The following is a 22906-nucleotide window of genomic DNA, read 5'->3' on the forward strand; positions in this document are numbered from 1 at the left end:
ATTTCCACACAGACGGCTCTCGTGGTCAAGATCGAACCCGGCCACTCTGGCAGTGTGAGGCAGTGGCTCTACCGCTGCAAACCTGACTGAAACATGGAAAATAGGTGCAGGCGTAGGCCATTCAGCCCTTCGAGCCATTCAATATGATCATGGCTGATCATCCAAGATCAGTACCCCGTTCCTGCTTTTTCCCCATACCCCTTGATTCCGTTAGCCCTAAGAGGTACTGCTCCTAATTTCCCACTGCTGTCATCTTCCAAACAACTGGAGCATAGATTGTAGAGGTAAAAGCAGTCAATGTTATCTACCAATTAACTTATAATGGGGAGGAGGAATCTGCAGATGCTGCTTTACATCAAAGACAGACACAAAATGCTGGAGTAACTCAGCGGGACAGGCAGCATCTCTGGAGAGAAGGAATGGGAGACGTTTCGGGTTGAGACCCTTCATCAGACCGAGAGTCAGGGGAGACCCAGAGGTATGGAAAGGTAAGGTGCGAAAACGAGAGATCAAAGGGGACAAAGCTCAAAGGGGAATCTTTGTTAGCTAGGGGGAAGTTGACAACGAAGCATAGAAAGATAAAATGTAATCAGGAAGACAGTCGGACTGTTTGGAGAACTAGGATGGGGGAAGGATGGAGTGAGAGGGTGAGCAAGGGTTGCTTGAAGTTGGCAGTATATATTGGGGGCAGGTTGCGTTGAGGGGGCCTGTTATTTGACCCTTGTTACCACACGCTTAGTCACAGGTCCACCATTTTCACATTACTTTGCCTGTTGGTTATATCCCACCTGGCTTCCTGTGTAGGACCTCCCCCCACCCCCGCTAAACCCCAACCCACTCCTTGTTCTTCAAGGCTGATGGAAGACCCCCAAGCCTTGGCCTTTGGGTTGACCTGTGTTACAAGGAGAAGTCCGTTGACATCAGCGTGGGGCATGCGGTTAAAGTCTGCTCCGTTTCCAGTGAGGCCACAAGTCTAGTTTGGCCTGGGTCAACGCTACGAGCGGGGCTGCAGTTGCGATATTTTGACTTGGGTGCTGACAATAAGCGTCAGGGCAAGCCAGAGGAGCGGCAGGAGACGATATCCCCCGCAATAACAAACGCGGACGGGGCATACCTCTCTTCCTTTAAACCATGCAAACAATTTCCACGTCATGAAATTTCCAATAAATTGCTATTCATAACTCGGCTTGAACGATCGCCAAACCGGATTGGCAACTTCCACATCAATGTGAAAAACACATTCTATCTGATTACAACGTACGTTCTGGAACCCGTACATTCGCAATCCTGCCGAGCTATCATCTCATTCGGTAACCTCAGGTGCTTTCACTGTTCAGGGCCCTAGTGAGACCACACCTGGAGTATTGTGTGCAGTTTTGGTCCCCTAATTTGAGGAAGGACACTCTTGCTACTGAGGGAGTGCAGCGTAGGTTTACAAGGGTAATTCCCGGGATGGCGGGGCTGTCATATGCTGAGAGAATGGTGCGGCTGGGCTTATACACTCTGGAGTTTAGAAGGATGAGAGGTGATCTCATTGAAACATATAAAATTATTAAGGGTTTGGACACGCTAGAGGCAGGAAACATGTTCCCGATGTTGGGGGAGTCCAGAACCAGGGGCCACAGTTTAAAAATAAGGGGTAAGCCATTTAGAACGGAGACGAGGAAACACTTTTTCTCACAGAGAGTTGTGAGTGTGGAATTCTCGGCGGTGGAGGCAATATCTCTGGTTACTTTCAAGAGAGAGCTAGATGGGGCTCTTAAAGATAGCGGAGTCAGGGGATATGGGGGGAAGGCAGGAACGGGGTACTGATTGGGGATGATCAGCCATGATCACATTGAATGGTGATGCTGGCTCGAAGGGCCGAATGGCCTACTCCTGCACCTATTGTCTGTTGTCTGTTGTTGATGCGCTGTGGAAAGAGCAGGCGAATCTGTGGCTGAGTGACTGCCTCAAGAAGGCAGCCAGCATCATCACCATGACCCACACCACCCTGGCCACACTCCCTCATTTCACCAATGCCACCGGGAAGAAGGTAGACGCCTGAAAACTGTAACGTCCAGGTGCAGGAGCTGCTTATTCCCCACCAATGTCAGGTTACTAAACACTACAACCTCCAAAAATATGCTCAGAACTGCAGAGACTTGCGGACGTTGGTTTTATCTTTTTGAAGTATTTTCCTTTGTTTGATTTTATGTTTAGAGATACAGCGCAGAAACAGGCCCTTTCTCGGCCCACCAGGTCCCCGCCTAGTGTCCCCCACTAGGGACAATTTTTACATTTACACCAAGCCAATTAACCTACAAACCTGTACGTCTTTGGAGTGTGGGAGGAAACCGAAGATCTCAGAGAAAACCCACGCAGGTCATGGGGAGAACGTACAAACTCCGTACAGACAGCACCCGTTGTCGGGATCGAACCCAGGTGTCAGGTGCTGCATTCACTATAATGCAGCAACTCTACCGCTGCGCCACCGTGCCGTATGTGTATGTATGCATGTGTGTGTACATATATATATACACACACAGATATATACATACATACATTAACACACATAATTATATATACATATTTACACACCCACACACATGTGTATGTATGTGTGTGTGTGTGTGTGTGTGTGTGTGTGTGTGTGTGTGTGTGTGTGTGTGTGTGTGTGTGTGTGTGTGTGTGTGTGTGTGTGTGTGTGTGTGTGTGTGTGTGTGTGTGTGTGTGTGTGTGTGTGTCATATGTATGTTTGCATAGAAATGTAAGTGTCTGCTCGGATCAATTATGAGCTTTTGAAGGAGAGTCTAAAGAAGGTTCTCGACCTGAAAGATCACCCATGCACATTCGCCAGAGATGCTGCCTGACCCGCTGAGTTACTCCAGCAGTTTGTGTCCTTTTGCTACTAAAGCCGACAGCTTGTGGACGACGGGCTCTCTTCCGAGTTTGGCAACGGAACGGGATTGAAGGTGGAGAAGAAAAGCCTCGACTTTTCCTTCCCCAATCCTCCCAACGCCGGCAGCCTCTGAGAACAGCGCAAATTTAACGAGTGGCAAAATCACTTCAGAGGTTGACGCCAACGAGCGAAGTGACAACGATAATTACGGCTGTTCTGAGGGACCGGGAGAGGAGAGAAACCGCTTCGCCAGTCACACGAGTACAATCAGGAAGGAGATATTACGGGAGAGTGAGAGAAGTGTCTGCAAACACCACCTGGCAGGTGCCGAGGACCAGGGGGTTTATAAAGGAAGGAAGAACGGAAGTAGCTTTCCATATTAAAGATTTAGTGTGTGGTTGGGTCCTCGCTGAGATGTGACAAAGTGAAGTGTAAGAAGGTATCTTGGGCTTTGCAAGACAGGCTTTCAAGTCTGCCGTTCTCCAACGTTGACTGAAGAAATTCAGCTTAACATTATTTTACTGCAGTCTATTGTAAACCCAGCCGGTGATCTGGACTGCTACAGTGGAGGCTCCTGTTGTTTGCAAGAAAAAATAAATAGATCATTTTCCCGACTGAATGGCGGAACAATGATTATATTTGAAGGTAGACGCAAAATGCTGGAGTAACTCAGCGGGTGAGGCAGCACCTCTGGAGAGAAGGAATGGGCGACGATTCGGGTCGAGACCCGTCTTCAGTCTGACGTTTCAGTCTCAACCCGAAACGTCGACCATTCCTTCTGACCAGAGATGCTGCCTGTCCCACGGAGTTGCTCCAGAATTTTGTGTCTACCTTAAATTTAAACCAGCACCTGCAGTTCTTTCTGACTTGTTAATGATTAGTTCTGGTTTAGTTCAGAGGGAAGGCGCGGACACAGGCCCTTCGGCCCGCTGGGTCCGTGCCGACCAGAGATCCCCGCAAGCTAACGCTGTCCTACACACACCGCAGCCAATCAGCCTGCAAACGCTGACACGTCTTTGGAGTGTGGGGGGAAACTGACGATCTTGGAGAAAACCCACTCTGGGCATGGGGAGAAGGTACAAACTCTGCACAGACAGCACCCATGGTCAGGATTGAACCCAGGTCGCTGTAAGGCTGCAACTTGACCGCTGTGTCACTGTGCCACTCTTGTTGAAGAACAGATTGCTGAGACTATCCACAGAGAACTACATGCGTGCTTTGACTTTTACTTTCTTTGTCAATTTAGTGCAACGCCCCTCTATAAAATCATCAAGGCCATTCAGCCCATCACATTTATCATCCCTTTAATAGAACTCTCCAGCTCTTTCCGGCAAGCCTGGGAACAAGGTCATTTGAGCACTTTCATGAGTATTTGATGGTCGGTGCGGCTGTGGTGGGCCAAAGGGCTTGTTTCTGCGCTGTCAGGCTCTGCTCATCCCATTCCCTTTTCAAAAGGGTCCACTTGCCGATCGGGCGGCATGGTGGAGCAGCGGTAGAGTTGCTGCCTCACAGCGCCAGAGACCTGGGTTCGATCCTGACTGCGGGTGCTGCCTGTACGGAGTCTGTACATTCTCCCCGTGACCGCGTGGGACTTTCTCCGGGTCCCCTACCACACTCCCAAGACGTGCGGGTTTGTTGGTTAATTTGGCTCGGGTAAGTTCTAAAGTTGTCCCTGGTTTGTGCGAGTTAGTGTACGAGTGGTCGGCGCTGACTCGGTGGGCCGCAGGGCGTGTTTCCGCGCTGTACGTCTAAAAAGAATCTGAGAGATCTTAACCAGAAGGACTGCGGCATTTCCAGATGACTCACCACCACCTCCAAGGCAGCAATTAAGGATGGCTGATAAATACTAGCCTTGCCTGTGATGCCCACACCCTGTGTGTGAATAACTCACTCTGTCCCTGTCCCACTTGGAAGCCTCGAATTCCAAATCTTAACCACTCACTGCGTGAGAAACATTCTTTGTTGAGGGAGAGACTTGTTAGGACTCACAAAGTGGAAGGATGGAAAGAGAATTCGTCGGAATTTTAAGAAATTGAAAGAAAAAAGAAAATAATTTTTAGGCCCGTTTAAAGCCAGGACATGGATTAAATGATGGGCCTCTGCCAGGAGCCAGCACACTCAGTGGACCCTAGTGCCATTATGATCTTTTGTCACTTCCAATTATTTTGCTAATTAGCTCAAGCCCGTCTCCGCTGGTCACCTAAGGTAGAAACGAAATGCTGGAGGAACTCAGCGGATCAGACAGCATCTCCGGAGAGAAGGAATAGGTGATGTTTCAGGTCGAATCCATTCTCCAGCTTGAAGAAGGGTTCCGACCCGAAACGCCACCTATTCCTTTTTCTCTGGAGATGCTGCCTGACCCGCTGAGTTACTCCAGCACTTTGTGGCTGTCTAGCTATTTATGTATTCAATTCCCCTTCCCCCCCCATAATAGACGATAATATTCTGTTGAAGTTGTAGATCAAGGAACTGCAGATCATAAGGAATAGTAGAATTAGGCCATTCGGCCCATCCAGTCTACTCCACCATTCAATCATGGCTGATCTATCTCTCCCTCCTAACCCCATTCTCCTGCCTTCTGCCCGTAACCTCTGACACCTGGTGCTGGATCACCAGACGCTGGTTTACACAAAAGGACACAAAGTTATGGAGTTACCCAGCAGATCAGGCAGCATCTCTGGAGAACGTGGACAGGTGTTCCACATCAACAATGTCAGGACTTCATTCAACAAGAGACAAGTGCGGATTCAATTCAGGAATGGTTTAGAGGGATATGAGGCAAATGCGGTCGGGTGGGAGTAGTGTAGATGGGGCATCTTGGTCAGCAGGAGCAAGTTGGGCCGAAGGGCCTGTTTCCATGCTGTATGACTCCATGACTCGAAAAGGAGACCAAGGTAAAACACAAGGGACCTCCCACAGAGGCAGTGACAAGAATTGTGGCTCTTCTCCCCCAACAAACCAAGGGCGCTAAGGACAACTGGCCATCCAGCATAGAGTCATAGAGTGATGCAGTGTGGAAACAGGCCCTACAGCCCAACTTGCCCACACTGGCCAACATGTCCCAGCTACACTAGTCCCACCTGCCCGCGTTCAGTCCATATCCCTCCAAATATGTCCTATCCATGTACCTGTCTAAATGTTTCTTAAATGTCGGGATAGTCCCAGCTCAACCATCTCCTCTGGCAGCTTGTTCCATACACCCACCACCCTTTGTGTGAAGGTTTACCTCAAACCTATGTCTTCTGCTCCTCGATTCACCCACTCTGGGCAAGAGACTCTGTGCATCTACCCTCTCGTGATTTTATACCCAATCTCAGCACAGTCCCAGAAACCCAAGAGGACGCGGTCCCCGGCTTCCATTCCATTGCGGGAGATGTCTTTTAATGAGGAGAGGGGGCAGCTCGGGAATCCAGTGCATTGTGTAGCCTCATTAATCCACGTCAAGTTATCTGGGCTGGGGCAGCCTCTTATACAGTCAAGAGTGTTTGCCAACATTCCTGGTGTTGAGAGCTGGCAGATTGCAAACACAAAAGGCTAATTAGACTTGCCCGGCCAGGAACACTGGCCCACATGCACACCCAGTCACTGTTGACATCTAACTTTCCCTTCGGCCCACCTAGCTGACCGCCGATGACCCCGTACGCTCGCAACATCCTCTACACACCCGGGAAGATTTTCCAAATTTTGGCCGGAGCAGATTAATCTGCAATTCCTTTGGAGGGTGGGAGGAAACCGGAGCACTCAGTGGAAACCCACGCAGTCACAGAGGGTTTACGTGCAAACTCCACACAGACAGCGCCCGGGGTCAGGATCGAACCGGCGTCTCTGGCGCTGTGAGGCAGCGGCTCTACCGGCTGCACCGCCGCGCCGTCCCCTCTTGTTTCCCGAGTCTGGAGGTTTATAACAATTCAGTGGAAAATGCCAAGGTCGCAGATGCTGTGGTGTAATCAGTGGCTGGAACCCGAGCGGCCTACTGCTGCACTGTGTATACTTCTGAGTGTGATGATACTGAGTGTGATGACTCTTCCTAGAGTCCGAACCTTATGTGAGAAGTATCTGTTAGAAGTATCTACAACTGTCCTAGCTTTAGACAGATTATTATTATATCAAGCCATATGCCAAAGACTGATTCACTGCACTAATCTGGAGTCTGTCACCTGAATGCGGAGTAGCTATCAACAATCACCATTTTGGGCAGTGGGTCACCTCACCCTCCCCTTCCCAACCAACGAGGAGTTAAGTCCAGTTAACGAAGCAGTTTAAACACTGTTAGATTTTTTAACTGAAGCACCTTTATTTCTAACGAGTAACTTCTACAGAGGTTATAATTTACAAAGGATTTCACAGACACAAGTACAATACTCACGACACTGGGGGGAAAAAACATACCAATGCGTTACAGGCAAACAAGTGTGGTCTGTCGAGAACAGAGGCTGAGAGGTGTATTCTGAGTCTGTTCTCTGTAACTCATCCGCACGCTCACTGTATCCTGACATTTACGCTGTTTTGTTCTAACGGCGGACATCATCTCTATGCGATGATCACAGTGACCAGGCCAAGTGGATGGCGTGACTTCATTAAGTCATCATGGGCCTTAATTTGGCTTCTACTAACACAGAATAGTGAAAGGCTTGGATAGAGTGGATGTGGAGAGGATGTTTCCTCTAGGACCAGAGGTCATAGCCTTAGAATTAAAGGACGTTCTTTTAGGAAGGAGACGAGGAGGAACTTCTTTAGTCAGAAGTTGGTGAATCTGTGGAATTATTTGCCTCAGAAGACAGTGGAGACCAAGTCAGTGGATATTTTTACGGCAGAGAGAGATCTATTCTTGATTAGTACAGGTGTCAGGGGTTATGGGGAGAAGGCAGGGGACTGGGGTTAGGAGAGGGGAGATAGATCAGCCGTGATTGAACGGCGGAGTAGACTTGATGGACGAAATGGCCTAATTCTACTCCTATCACTTATGACCTTGTGACTAACATCACAATCTTGATAAGATTACTGCGGAATGGCTCTATAATTTTAACCTGTTCTTGGGTCGGGAGAATCCTACACTGAATGACGTGATGGTCATTTTTGCTTCTCTTGATAATGCCAAAATGCTGGGCAAAGTGTACTGGTCAGAAGCTTATCAATGTTCAAAAGTACAATGGCTCGATGGTTCAACACAGTGAAATTCTTTTGGACAACACACAAGTGCACAGTCGCCATATTTTGGTGCCATTTACAAATAAAAAGCTCCCAAGTCCAGTCTTTATTAAATCTTTTCCCCTTAGACCTGTGTCATCTGGTCCTCGATTCACCTACTCTGTGCATCAACCCGATCAATTTGGTGCCATTGACAAATAAAAAGGTCCCGTCCAAAGTCCAAAGTCCACATGCTGGAAGTACTTATCTCAATCCACATTCAGCCTTTTTTGTACCAAGGTCAACTTCTGTTGCTATGCAAGAAAACCCGAGATCAGCCTGCAATAAGGCCTTTGGACCAGGACAGTGACTTGTCCTATGAAAGACAAAAGCCTCTCCTGTAGATGCACGGCAGCTCCCCGAGAACTGAAACACAACAATAAACTCCCCAATCAAGGTGCCAGCATTCAGCTTAATTTACTGGAACCAGCAACCAATTCTGAAAACTGAGCACCCACAATTCGGCAGCAACCAGGTTTAACGTCCAAAAAATGAAGTATAATCTGTCCCATATAAGACGTGCCTTTAGAAAGGCGAGGAGGTATTCCATCAGCTAAGGGTGGTCAAACTGTGGAATTCATTGCCACAGATGGCAGATAGACAGATCCTTGATTAGTACGGGTGTCAAAGGTTACGGGGAGAAGGCAGGAGAATGGGGTTGAGAGGGAAAAATTGATCAGCCATGATCGAAAGGTGGAGCAGGCTTGATGGGCCGAATGGCCTGATTCTGACCAATGTCTCGTGCTCTTAAGGGCCTGTCCCACTGTACGAGTTCATTCAAGAGCTCTCCCGAGTTAAAAAAAAATCAAACTCGTGGTAAGTACGTAGAATGTACGTAGCGGGTACGTCGGAGCTCGTGGATGTCCCGTAGCAGCTCGTAACGCTAACGGCAGGTTCTCGGGAAACGCGGTAACTCGTGAAGTTTTTTCAGCACCGTGAAAAATGTCCACGAGAGCCCCGAGCACCTACGAGCGGCTATTACCGTAATTCTCCGAGATCGAATCAGGGGAAACTCGGGAGAACTCTTGAATTACCTCGTACAGTGGGACAGGCCCCTTAAATATAAATGGAGAGATCCCCTGCCCAGAGAATTATTCCAAATTATATCCTGCACTAGATGCTGTACAATTTATCCTTTATCTGTGCAGTGTGGATGGCTCGATTGTATTCATGCATACTCTGTTCCTTGGCTGGATATCACGGAAACAAAAGCTTTTCACGGTACCTCGGTACACGTGACAATAATAAATAGAACCAAGCTAAACTACTCTTTAAATAGGTAAAGACAGGTACTCTTTAAATAGGTCTCAAAAGACAAGTAAAGCAAATAAATCAGTTATGGCCTCAAAATAAGAAAAGAAACGGGATTTGAGAATTTGCAGGAATTATAATTAGATCAAAACAATACTGCTTTCTGTCTCCATTTAATGATGCACTGGATGGTGATTGTTTGTCCGTTCAGGACAGGATAAGAATTGGAGAGCTGGTATTTTTGTCCGGTATTTAGAGTTTTGTGGCCTTAGAGATACAGTGCAGAAATGGGCCCTTCGGCCCACCGAGTCCGTGCCGACCAGCGATCACCCTGGTACACCAACACTATCCCACCGGAGCCAATTAACCGACAAACCTGTATGTACCTGGAGACAGCCAACGCAGGGCACAGGGAGAACGTACAGACAAGCACCCGTAGTCAGGATCGAGCCTGGGTCTCTGGCGCTAACTCTACCGCTGCGCCACTGTCCCCTGTCGCCGGTCCAAGTCCTATTCCCGTACTTCCCGTCCAATGTTCCCAGAGTTTGGGGAAGGGGGTGGGGGAGTCTACAGCTATCTGCACTACAGGCCGTTTTGCCGATTTGACAACAAGAGAAACCGTGCGAGCCATGAGGCCATTTTCCTCCCTTTCAGCCTTCCTCGAGTATAAGAGCGTGGAGGCGGTGGAGTGGGAGGGGATGGCATTCGGCCATGGCGGGAGCATAATAGGCAAGGTTCCTCGTTTCACATGCCTTGCAGCAGTGCAGCGAGCGCTGAGAGGCAGCCTGCACATTGCTCCATCTGTAACCTGAAAGCCACGCAAATAAATATTTGGCTGCTAATGGTGTCCAATCCAACAGCCAATGCAAATAAATGTCATTGTCAACGAACACTTTGGGCAACCAGCTATAACATTTACAACGCTCTACAGATCTTCACAAGGATCTATCCTCCTCCCCCAGGCAACCACCACTTCAATGGACCAGTCGAGTGAAGAGGCATTAAATGAGGTAGCAAACAACTGCACCAAGGGGCAGGGGGAGAAAAGTGGGCAACGGGGAAGGAGGGGGGGGAGAAAACCAGGAGAGAGCGACATGGAGGGAACCCCCGCATACGCACACATGCATGCACCCTGATGCACAAGGGCACATGGAAATGCACACAAGCAGTGAAATGTGTAAATACACACACATGCATGCTGATGCACGGGGGCACCTAGATGTACAGACACACACAGTTGCAAGCACATGGTAAAAACACACAAACACACACAGGCAAGCATACATGCATGTGCATACATACACATGCATACATACACACACGCAGACTTGCAAACACGGTAAAAGCACACAAACACACACACATAGGCAGGCACACATGCAAGTTCATGCGTAACACATACACGCACATGGGCAGACTGACACACGCAGACACGCGCGCACACACACACAAGCACACATACACGTGCGGACAGACACGCACACACACAGACACGTGCACACACATGCACACGTAGACACACACACACACACACTCACACGCACACACACACATGAAAGCACACACGCACGCACACACAACCAGGCCGGTGTTGAGACACCTCAGCTTTAAACAAATCTCGCTTTCCACTTTTACGTCTGGATGTGTATATCGGGGCCAGCCTGTATAAATAAACTTTGATGCTGAGGCCGGGAATTCAAGCACAGATTACTCAAGGCTGGCTGCCATCCATGCACTAGCTACTGGCTTCAAGTTGCAATGCGACCGAGAGGTTGTGGAGAACAGCGTTGACCCACAGCTGAGTGCTGGCTGTTTCTACACATCTGCAGCTGTACACTCACTTCCCCAGACTGAAACGCAAAGGCAAACTGCACAACTCTGGAGTGCCCCAGTTACAGGGTCCCAACCCTGCCTGGACAAGCTCACACACACGCTCGCTCACAACACACACACATAATGCATACTCACACACTCATGCTTGCATTCACACACACACTCACTCTTATACACACACTTACTCACACACAATGCATACACACACTCATGCTCACATTCACACACACACACCCACTCACACACACAGACTGCTGGAGAATACCGATGTGTGCCCCAGTGTGTGTGTGTGTGTGTGTGTGTGTGTGTGTGTGTGTGTGTGTGTGTGTGTGTGTGTGTGGGTGTGAATATGTGTGTGGTGTGAATATGTGTGTGTGCGTGTGTGTGTGTGTGTGAATATGTATGTGTGTGTGCGAATATGTGTGTTTCTGTGTGTGTGTTTGTGTGAATATGTGTGTGTGTGTGCGTGAATATGTGTGTGTGTGTGTGTGTGTGTGTGTGTGTGTGTGTGTGTGTGTGTGTGTGTGTGTGTGTGTGTGTGTGTGTGTGTGTGTGTGTGTGTGTGTGTGCGATATATGCGTGTGCGAATGCGTGTGTGTGTGTGTGTGTGAATATATATGTGTGAATATGTGTGTATATGTGTGCATGCCTGTGTGTGTGTGTGTTTGTGCTGGTGTGAGTGAGGCATGTTTGTGGCAGAATGCGTGCCGTTGTGCAAGGGTGTGGATGAGTGTGCCCAGCAGCGTGCTGGTGTTAACGAGAGCGCCCGCGTGCGAGAGGGACTGAGCGTGCGCAGCGTGGAGTGGGACGAGGAGAGGAGAGCAGAGAGCGGGGGTGGGGGGGGCAGAGGTGGAACGTTACAGCTTCTGACAAACAACAATCCTGCCCCATCTGTAAGCGTGCAGCGGTGGCCCAGTGGAAGAAATCACCAGCGCTGCATTCCCAGTTAAGTCAAACAATATGAATCCACACGACAGGCCATCCACTGGCACAGCTCCATGGCCACACTTCCAAAGTTCTGCAGAAAATATTTTCCTCTATCTCACTACAAACAAAACAGACAAGTCCGACATTCAGCATTCTGGCTCGGTGGAATATGATTTAAAAATGTTTAAAAGGATATTCTTTGAATAATGTAACATGGTGTTGAAGTCACTCACTTCCTGCTCTATCTATTACGTATTGATAAAATGGCCGCTGTTCGTGAAAGGTTGGGGGAGGGGTGGGAGGAAGATTTGCATAGCCGTAAGTTCGTGCGTCATAGGAGCAGAATGAGGCCATTCGGCCCATCGAGTCTACTCCGTCATTCAATCGTGGCTGATCTATCTCTCCCTCACGACCCCTTTCACCTGCCTTCTCCCCGTAACCTTTGACACCCTTACGAGTTAAGAACCTGTCAAACTCCACTTTGAAAATATTCAAGACTGGGCCATCACCGCCATCTGTGGCAATGAATTCCACAGATTCACCATCCTCTGCTTGAAGAAACTCCTCCTCATCTCCTTTCCGGAGGTGCGCCTTTTTTCATTCTGGGTTAGGCCACCGGCACCAACACACATTTACACACGCACACCCTTGAGGCACTTTCCCCAGCGCACACTGCCCCGTGCACGCACTGGCATTCTCCAGAGGTAGCGAGCTCCCTTCCATCCAATGACAGGGGCGGCACGATGGTGCAGCGGTGGAACTGCTGCCTTACAGCGCCAGAGACCCGGGTTCGATCCTGACCACGGGTGTTTGTCTGCGCGGAGTTTGCACACTCCCCCCCCCCCCCGCGACCTGCGTGGATTTTCTCCGGGGGGGCTCCAGTTTCCACAATTACTCCAAAGACGTAAAGGCTTGTAGGTTAATTGGCTTTGGTAAAAATTGTCGCTAGTGTGTGTTGGACACTGCTAGCGTACGGGGATCGCTGGTCAGCGCAGACTCGTTCGGCCGAAGAGCCTATTTCCACGCGGTATTTCTAAACTCAAAACTAAACTCGTAAGATAATGGCAGATCACGAAGGGAACAAAAAAAATATTCCGCCCCTTGACAGAAATAAACCCTTTCACATGGATCAGGAAGAAGCAGCAGACTTAATTGTGGCATCATAACTATCAGTAACCTTACACCCCCCCTCATCCACGTAGACTGTAGAATATAGATGTGTAAGCAGGAACTGCAGATTCTGGTTTACACCGAAGATAGACACAATAAGGCTGGAGCAACCCAGCGGGTCAGGCAGCATCTCTGGTGAAAAGGAATAGCTGACGTTTCGGGTCGAGACCCTTCTGCAGATTACATGGAAGACAGAACACTACAGCACAGAAACTTTGGCCCACAATGTTAGTTGCGAACATGATGCCAAGTTAAACCCACTTCATCTGCCTGTACTTGATCCGCATCCCCTCTGTTCCCTCACCTCCATGTGTATCTATGAAAGCGTCTTACATGCCACTATCGTCTCTGCCTCTGACATTGCCCCTGGCAGCTCAAGGCACCCACCATCCTCTGTATATTAAAAAAAAATCTCCCCTAGTCTAAACGTCCCTCCGTCTCATCAGCGGTGAGAAATATTTCATTTCATTAGAAATGCATTAAAACCGCACAGTTCCGCCATCCCAGTGAAGGCATGGAGACAGATGGAGTCAAAATCCACGTTCTCCCTGCGACACATTCGCAACCGGCTTGAACCAACAGACGTTAGCACCTGAATCACCAGCAGGCTGACAGGCACTGCAGTGGGTTGGAGAGACTGGGCAGTCTATGCATTGCTTCACACTACTGACGAGTGACAAACAATAACACACCATCTCCTCCTCTCCCAACGTTACCTCAAACCCCACAGATAATGAACGCATACGGTGGCTTCAAAGTTCACCCCGCAAACGCCAAAATAAAAAAGGACGTTGCAATTCCTTCTGTAGTCCACAAGTTTTTAAATGGTTAAAAAGATCATTCTATTTCACATTCGAGCTTTTAAATCATTTTTTAAAAATATATAAACTCCAACAGAATGTCAACACTCACAACAGTGCTGAAAACAATGACTTCAGAGGCATTTAAAAAATGCAGTTCCATTCCCCCGATGGACATTTCAGAGGGAAGGTTGCAGACAGACTTATTCCTGAGTTCACGGTTAAACTGTACACAGGGCAGAATATGTACAGGCCATGGACTCCTGCACGCAGACTGGTGTGCGTGCCAGCGTGCGTGCAAATACACACATGCACAAACACATGTGCGCGCGCATGCACACACTCACACAAAAGGACACAAAGTGCTGGAGTAACTCAGCGGGTCAGGCAGCATCTCTGGAGAACGTGGATAGGTGACGTTTCGGGCCTGGACCCTTCTTCAGTCTGAAACGTTCCCCAGAGATGCTGCCTGACCCACTGAGTTGCCTCAGCACTTAGTGCTGTGACCGGCATCCGCAGTTCCTTGTATGCACTCATATACACAAACACGCACACACACACACACTCACATACGCAAACACGCACACACACACACTCACAAACACACACACACACACACACATACAAACACGCACACACATTCACGCACATACACACACACACACACACACTCACATACGCAAACACGCACACACACAATCACACACACATACACAAACACACACACACACACACACACACACACACACACACACACACACATACACACACACACACACACACACACACGCACACACACACACTCACATACACAAACACGCACACACACACACACACACACACACACACACACACACACATACACGCACACACACACACACACACAAACACGCACACACACATACACATACACAAACACGCACACACACATACACATAAACCCTGCAGGGATGCCGAGAGTTCTGATGAACCAACACAAAATCATGGGACCATTGACTCACCGACTAACCCAGAACGTCACTTGTAGTTCCCCAGTTACCATGGAATATATTAAAAAGATGCAGCTCTCAGATGCTGGAGACGTTCATGCCGGGACAAGAACGCAAGCCAAGCATTCAGTCCCGCAATGCCCTCAGGAATAAGGTAGTGAGACAGCTTCTTAAAGCGCGGCGCATCTCCTAGTGAAGTGTGAGGGAGAAGAGGGGCCCGAGATTCAGACCCAGTTACTGTGATGGAATGGCCAGATGTTTGCAAGTCAGGATGGGGGGGAAAGCTGCCGGAGGGTCGCGTCTCAGTTTTACTTTAGGCCTTCGAGATACAGCGTGGAGGCAGGCCCTTCGGCCCACCGAGTCCATGCCGATCCCGTACTCTGTGCGGTCCATCCTACACACTGGGGACAATTTTACAGGCATTCACTCCCGCAGGTCTTTGGAGCGTGGGATGAAACTGGAGCACCCGGAGAAAACCCACGGGGGGTCACAGGGAGGGCGTACAGTCGGTCAGGATCGAACGCGGGTCTCTCCGGCGCTGTTAGGCCGCAACTCCACCGCCTGGAAGAGTGTTTTGTTTTTTTGTGCTGACATAACTTCACTGAACCGATTTCACAACGTAAGTATTTTGTTGTTCCGGCTTCCCACTACAGTGTGAGAATCACCACACCGACAGGCAGGGGAAACGCAGCCCAAACATCTGCAGTGGGAATGTTCAGCCCCTATAAACAACGACAACAAGGAAATCCCAGACAACGCTGCCTCAGCCCCTGGCGTCCATTCTAACAGTGCTTTCTCCTTCTGCTGAATAAACTTCAAACTTCCTTCTGAGTCTCCAGGGGCAGGAGGAAAGAGGCTCAGGTAACAAAAAAATCCCTTTCAAGACCAGGTCAGACCCTTTCTAGAACCCAGACAAGGGAGGCATGTGGATTATCATCCTCAAAACAAAGACGTAATATTGGCAGACGTCAGCGCAAACTAAAACACTGGTGGTGCACAAACTGCTTGAGTTTTTATTTTAAAAACTTCTTGCTTTTAAAAAGAAAAAATCTTAAAAAAAATAAAATCAACACTGTTAATAAATTAAAGTAATCGCCTTTCTAAGTTTCATAGTCAACGGTTTGTAGGTGTCCAAGGAGCCTGCTCTATAGTGGTGCAACATAAAAAATATCAACCCTTCAAAATGCTTCAAATAAAAAATGCACACAGCAGTCACAGGAGGTGAAATATAACCTGTTAATAAAAATGTGTGCATGTGCGCACACAAGGACTCGCACGCACAACATGACAACTGTACACAGTAATGATAGGGACACGCCAAGGCGTTTTGCATACAAGGTAGTTTGTCCCCTCTCGACAGTGAGCTTTGTACAGAGAAGTGATCGTTCAAAGGATAAATCCTGCAAAGACTTAACGCAAACTCTGACTGGGTCTATCAGCGAAGACCGCAAGTCTATTGTCGTGCCTGCGTTCCCTCTGTGACACGTGACTGAGGCACACACGCGTGCACTCAATCGCACGCACACGTACATATACACCCGCGCACCAATACGCGCCTGCACACGCGTGCACACACACACACACACACACACAATATGAAAGAGGCCATTATCAGTTCGCCGAATGGTATTTTGACACACTACCTCCAGCAAGGTGTTCCTGCTTGGGGCAAATTCCTTTCGTAGGCGTTAGCAGACGGTCATCTTCCTCAGGGGTGACCTGGATGCCAATCTCGACGGGTTCGGACACCCTCCGGGGCTCTGTGTGAGGGGGCGATGGGCTACGTTTATCCAGTGCCTTGTCGAAGCAGACGGCCGTGGCGTTGCACTGCCTCCTCTTGTGCTCGATGAAGACCAGGATATCGGCCAGTGGGAAGTGGGCCTGGCACTGCCCGCAGGTGAGCAGGTCACGGTCTCCGCTGCCCAGACCCACCATGGCCGCCGCATCCTCCTCGTCTGTACTCGCCATCTCCACATGGTTAGCCTCTGCTTCCCGGCGTAGAGAGGGGGAGAGAGAGAGAGAGAGAGAGGGAGAAAGGAGAGACATATTTTAGACACATGTCCACCTCACAGCACTGTCCATATACATTATAAAAAAACATAACATCTACAATATCATTACAAATAATTTATATCTGCAAGCTGCATATGGTGAGAAATAAGTAGTTGCCCTGTCTATTTTTGAAAGATTCACATTTAAACAAATATACACCTCACGGCACTGTCCCTATACAATATAACAAAACATAATATCATTACAAATATATATAATATATATATATATACACAAGCTGCAAATTGTCCTATAAGTGTAGTGTACAAGTGCTATTTATGAAAGTGCCATCGTTTAGACAAATATCCAGCTCGCAACTCAGTTTATATACATCATAGGAAAACATAATATCCACAATATAATGATAAATATATATTATATCTATACTGGCTGCATACGGTGCTAGATAACTAGTTTACGAGCTGCTCTGTCAACCTATGAAAGAAAAGTAATCTTTTAGACGAATATTCACCCCACAATACAGCCCATATACATTATAACAAAACATAACCCCTGCAATATAATTATGAATATGTCTTATATCCATCCTGGTCTCTAAATGTAATTTAGGAGTATTGTCTATTACTGAAAGCAGAGCCACCTTTTTGACAAATATCCACCTCACAACACAGTTCATGTGCTTCATAGGAAAACATAACCCCTGCAATATTAGCTACATCTACATAGGCTACAGACTATTCAATTAAATGCAGTGTAGCAGGACTGTCTACCTGCGAAACGAGAATCGCCTTTTAGACGAATATCCACCTCACTACACAGTCCATATACATTATAACAAAACCTAATACCTACATTATAATTATGAATATATATTTTACCCATACTGGCTGCATTCGGTGCTATAATTGTTTGCGTCACTCTGTCTACTTATTAAACGAGAGACAGTTTTTAGACAAATATTCACCTCACACCACACTCCGTACACATTATGGGAAAGCATAACCCCTGCAGCATAATTATAAATATATATTATATCTATATGGTGCTATAAATGTGGTTTACTATGCGTCTCTGTGTCAATTTATGGAAGAAACTCATTGCGATCATACACAAAATTTGAATACCACAGGCAGATTATATTCCTGTCCATATAGGGTTCCCACTGGGTATGATATCAATTTTATTTCATCGATGCGTGGGGAGGAGGTGAGGATGTATGATGTGCGTTTTGTATTTATTACAGTTGCATAGATTTCTCCGAGAGTTAATGAGTGGTTATTTACCAGTGTGTAGATGTGTTCGTATCAGTATAAAGAGAATGCATGTTTGCATGGATAAATGATTAATGAAGCATTTTTATAATGCACAGAAAGTGTACCATCTCCGCAAACTCTTCCACAGATACGCCATCCCCTCTCGCAACTAAACAAAAGGGTTTTTTTTTTTCTCGAATCATTTCATTTGCAATCGTGCTGAGCAGCGGGGAAGGGAAAGGCTCGACCGGCGAGCCCACCTCTCAAACGCAGCCCCTTATTTCACTGTTTTTGTGTTTCGTATTTTCCCTGCACCTTGCGCTGTGAAGGGCGGTGCAGATTATTTTTTATTTTGGATGAGCAACGCTCGAACGGAAATCCGCAAAAAAAAACAAAAAAAAACCACGACCCGGACTCACGAGGCACTTTCTCGAACGACGTTCCCGAATCGACGCAACCCTGGACGAAATGTTACCCCCCCCCCCCCAACTTCCTGCTTCAATTCAGTGCAATTCTACATTTAAGAGTCCCACCGTTCCATATTTCCCCTGCATTGGATACGTTTGTTAGTTACTGAGGCTCATGGTTGATTGGCTGGGGGGTTTTTTGGGAGGGGGGGGGAAGGTATACACATGGCTGCCCTCCCCAGTTTGCTTTGGAAATGAAAGTAGTTTATTTTACCGACAGTTTCTCCTCCACCCCCCCCCCCCCCCCCCCCCCCCCTCCACTCCCCCCCGACTCTCGTGAGAAGGAATGGAAACCAGCTGAATCTCGGTTTCCCTCCCAGCGCGATACCAAAAAAAAATGCTTATTGCAACGAGCAAAAATTAAAGCGCAGTTTTTAAACATGCAAGAACGTCGAGCACAAGTGGTGGCATGCAAGACCCTTTGTGGAGTGCGGGAGAGTTGCATTCAGCAAACCCACCACGGCCACAGCTAGGTTTGCCTTTGGACATGGAAATACATTGGCCAAGTGTATTAGGTGGTGCGTCTGATAAATAAGAACATTTCAATTTAAAATGTGCACACGCACGTTTCCACATTAATAGGTACAATTGGGATGGGGGGGGGAGTGGAGAGGAGCGGAAGGAAAGAGAGAGAGAGGGAGAGAGAGAGAGAGAGAGAGAGAGAGAGAGAGAGAGAGAGAGAGAGAGAGAGAGAGAGAGAGAGAGAGAGAGAGAGAGAGAGAGAGAGAGAGAGAGAGAGAGAGAGAGAGAGAGAGAAGAGAGAGAGAGAGAGGGAGAAGGGGAAAGTGAGTGAGAGGCAGCGAGAGACCGAGAGGGAGAGAGAGAGTGAAAGATAGAGAGAGAGAAAGTGAGAGAGTGAGGAAGAGAGTGAGAGACAGAGAACAAGAGAGAGAGACAGAGAGAGAGAGAGAGAGAAAGAGAGATAGAGAGAGAGAATGAGAAAAAGAGAGCACGAGAGATTGGGAAACAAAGCATGACTAGGAATATTCTGATTCATCAGCCTCCCCGGCCATAGTAGCGACAAGCGTGTAACGTTTTAGTGCTCTCCGCAGACAGTCCTTCAAAGTTTAACAACTTGCACTGTCACAGAATTACAGGAAGCCTCATTATTTCACGAGTACAATTTTTCTTTTGGGGCGGGGGGGGGGTGGGGGTTTATTAGAAAAGACCTAACAGGTTTTCAAGGCATATTATTCAGCACCGAAACTCCTCCAAGAAAAAAATACGGCAGGCATGGTCAGATTTGTGTGAACGGTGTGATCTTATTTATTTTTTTGCAACGTGTTACTGGGCAGGGGAAAAAAATTATTGCATAAATCTAGGCCAGTGATCTATATTTTACATACATACTGCAGCACGCACTGGTGACACCAGCTCTCGACACATACATTTTTAAAAATCTGCATTTGACACACAAAATAAAATCTACGATATTTAATATCAGAAGACTCCCAAACAAAAAGAGGCAAATATACTCTTGGTGGCCATTCTATTAATCAATTCCCACATCTGCTGTCACTTTTGCAAGAAAATGATGATATTCATCTAACCTACTCAATGACATGTATACGACTGCTGAAGTGTATCCTCTCTGCATTAATTTATTTCCAAATAACTTGCTTAAGGCACTTTTGTGTTTTTGCTCTGGCTTTTTACAACCCCGAGACCAACCGATGAAGCAGGGAAACAGGGAAGATCATTTCAAAGTAAAACGTGTTCCCTCCTCATCGCAGCGGCCTGGAATCTCTTAATCCACGGAGCTAACCTGACCAGAACACAATTCCTTTCTGTCTTAATTCCTCGCCGTTGCAAAGTTGAACGGAAATTAATACATATATCGCCTTCCCTCTCGTTTCTCTCTCTCTCTCTCTCTCTCACACACACACACAGATCACGCACAATTAAAAATAGACCACAACACTGCAGCTTAAGAAGTATCTTTGCAAATATACGACCAATATTTTTTTCGTCTCTCCGCCACACACAGAGATCTTTTTCAACAAAATGACATTTTCATTATGCATGTGCCTCAAGCCCTTGAAATTAATTCAAAATAATAAACAATACCAAAATATTTTTTGAGGGGGGGGGGGGGGGTAAGAATGTTTCAACCCATTATTTTAATTATAACCTCTGTCTGCAATGATTCAAGTTGCTCTGGAACCAATGCCTTTGGTCTGTAACAAAACTGAACGTGTTGTTTCAAGAGGTGGCTGAAACAATGGGCAAACTGCAAAAATTAAAAGGTGGTCTTTTTTTCTTCTTAAGAGAGGTGTCCACAAACAAACAAAACACATGAACTATGTTGCATTGAGAATGAATGCAATGCTAGAATGCAATGTGCATGCATGTAAAGGGTGTATGATATGTGCCCCATACATAGAAACACAGGTAACAGCTCTACTGGTCAATGGAGCTAAACCAGGAGCTTCAATGGTGATGAGTTGACTTGGAGCGCCCCCGAGCGGCGGCGACGCATCGCTACCGCTCCCCAACGCGGGACACGCGTTTAAGTTGGTGCCATGCACACAAAGTTTAATACAATTGCAACTATCTAAACCCGACCGAATATTTATTTTGTTGCGTTGCATTTTTTGCAAATTGCATTTTCCAATTGCATGCATAATCCCACCTGATTTTTGTCCCCCCCCCCCCTCTCTCTCTCTGGAAATTGTTATACTTGCAAACGCACACCGTGTCCCAACCCCCTACAAACTCGTTATGCAAAAACAAAGACAGGCAAGGAGACCTGGTGCAAGCAAGCAAGCCCAAGTTCAATGTCTCCTGCTCCCATCTGTGCAGCCCGCTCGCTAACCTTCCCCTCCACCCCACACCGTGAGCGAGCGGGCTGCTTTAACGTTGCAAACAATGACAACAAAAACACACAAAAACGTTTCGGTTTGCAAAGTCGTGCAAGAAAAAAATAAAAATAATAATAAATAAAACACCTTGCAAGCTGCGTTTAAGGCATTCGCACCCCACTTTCCCCCGCTCCTTGCACAACACACAACACAACACACACACACACACCACTCAGACTATCCGACGAGGCTGCAGGGTTAGGAGGGAAGGGTTTAATCGTGAAACGGAAAGCACCCATTGCATTGCACTCTGCGCTGGGAAGGAAGGTCTGGTGTAAGTTGCAGGCAGGTCGCAAGCACCGCGAGTAAAATGGGGTGAAACTGCAGCGGCGGAGACATTGCAACCCCCCTTGTCAGCGGTGAAAGGTTGGATAGTGGACTGCTATCCTCCTGCTATCCCCGAGCTATTCTCCTATCCCTTCTCTGTGTTCGGGATAGAGAGACAGCGAGGGAAGAGCAAGCTCAGGGGGGATGGGGATGGAGAAATATCTAATCCCACAAATGTGCATTTAAATAAATGAAACTTAAGAGAGAAAAGGGTGGGGGGTGTTGGAGAGAGAGATATTGAACGTGGCTTCCGAATTCCAAATAATGTATTTATCGCTTTTAAAAAGCATTCACTGAAATCAGGGCCGGAGTCGTTTACAGAAAGGGGGTACTCCCATATATTTATTCCAGTCACCCCTTCCCCAGAAAGAAAAACAGAGCGCTGTCAGAAAATTAGGGGGTGCAATGTCTCAGACTGATTTACCTTTTGTGAGAGTACAGATCTTCTCACATAAGAAGTCTGCGCCGTTCAACCCCATAAAGACGGAAGCGTGCAGAGAGAAGAGCGTTTATTCTATTATTATTTTTTTAGGTGAAAATACATGCAATAAATAGCAAAAAAAACGTCTCGGGTTTAATCTCCCGCCGAAGCAGACCTTGCATTAAAGCATGTTTTGACACCTACTAACAAAATGCATTCCCTCATCTTATCTTAAACGCATTTTTACCTTTCTCCAGTTTGCAAGGAAAATGCAACCGATACCCAACAACAACAAAAAAAATAAATGAGATTCCAACCTTTGCACGGAGACGCACACAAACAGCAGCGAAAAAGAGAAACATTTTTTTGGGTTGCAAGGATGAAAATCAGCAGCAATTATTTTTGCAAAAAAGGAAAGAAAAAAAGAAAAATCACCAGAATTTCAGGCTAACAATAAGAAAAAAGGTCGCTCGGCTGAAAGGGGGCTACCTCGCTGACTGCCTCCGCAGCGAAGTGCATTCACGCT

At 47.3% G+C, this 22906-nt stretch overlaps 1 protein-coding gene across 2 annotated transcripts in view; it reads right to left on the bottom strand.

Moving 5' to 3' along the window:
• Nucleotides 1–22906, bottom strand: part of bcl11ba (BCL11 transcription factor B a) — a 185730-nt gene that overhangs the window by 161486 nt on the left and 1338 nt on the right. For both annotated transcript variants that reach the window (XM_055640098.1, XM_055640099.1), the window contains exon 2: nt 16682–17023. In XM_055640098.1, coding sequence (XP_055496073.1) covers nt 16682–17023 — 342 coding nt within the window. The remainder of the gene's footprint in view (nt 1–16681; nt 17024–22906) is intronic.

This window comes from Leucoraja erinacea, chromosome 9 (genome assembly GCF_028641065.1).
Source record: "Leucoraja erinacea ecotype New England chromosome 9, Leri_hhj_1, whole genome shotgun sequence".
Classification (NCBI taxonomy): domain Eukaryota; kingdom Metazoa; phylum Chordata; class Chondrichthyes; order Rajiformes; family Rajidae; genus Leucoraja; species Leucoraja erinaceus.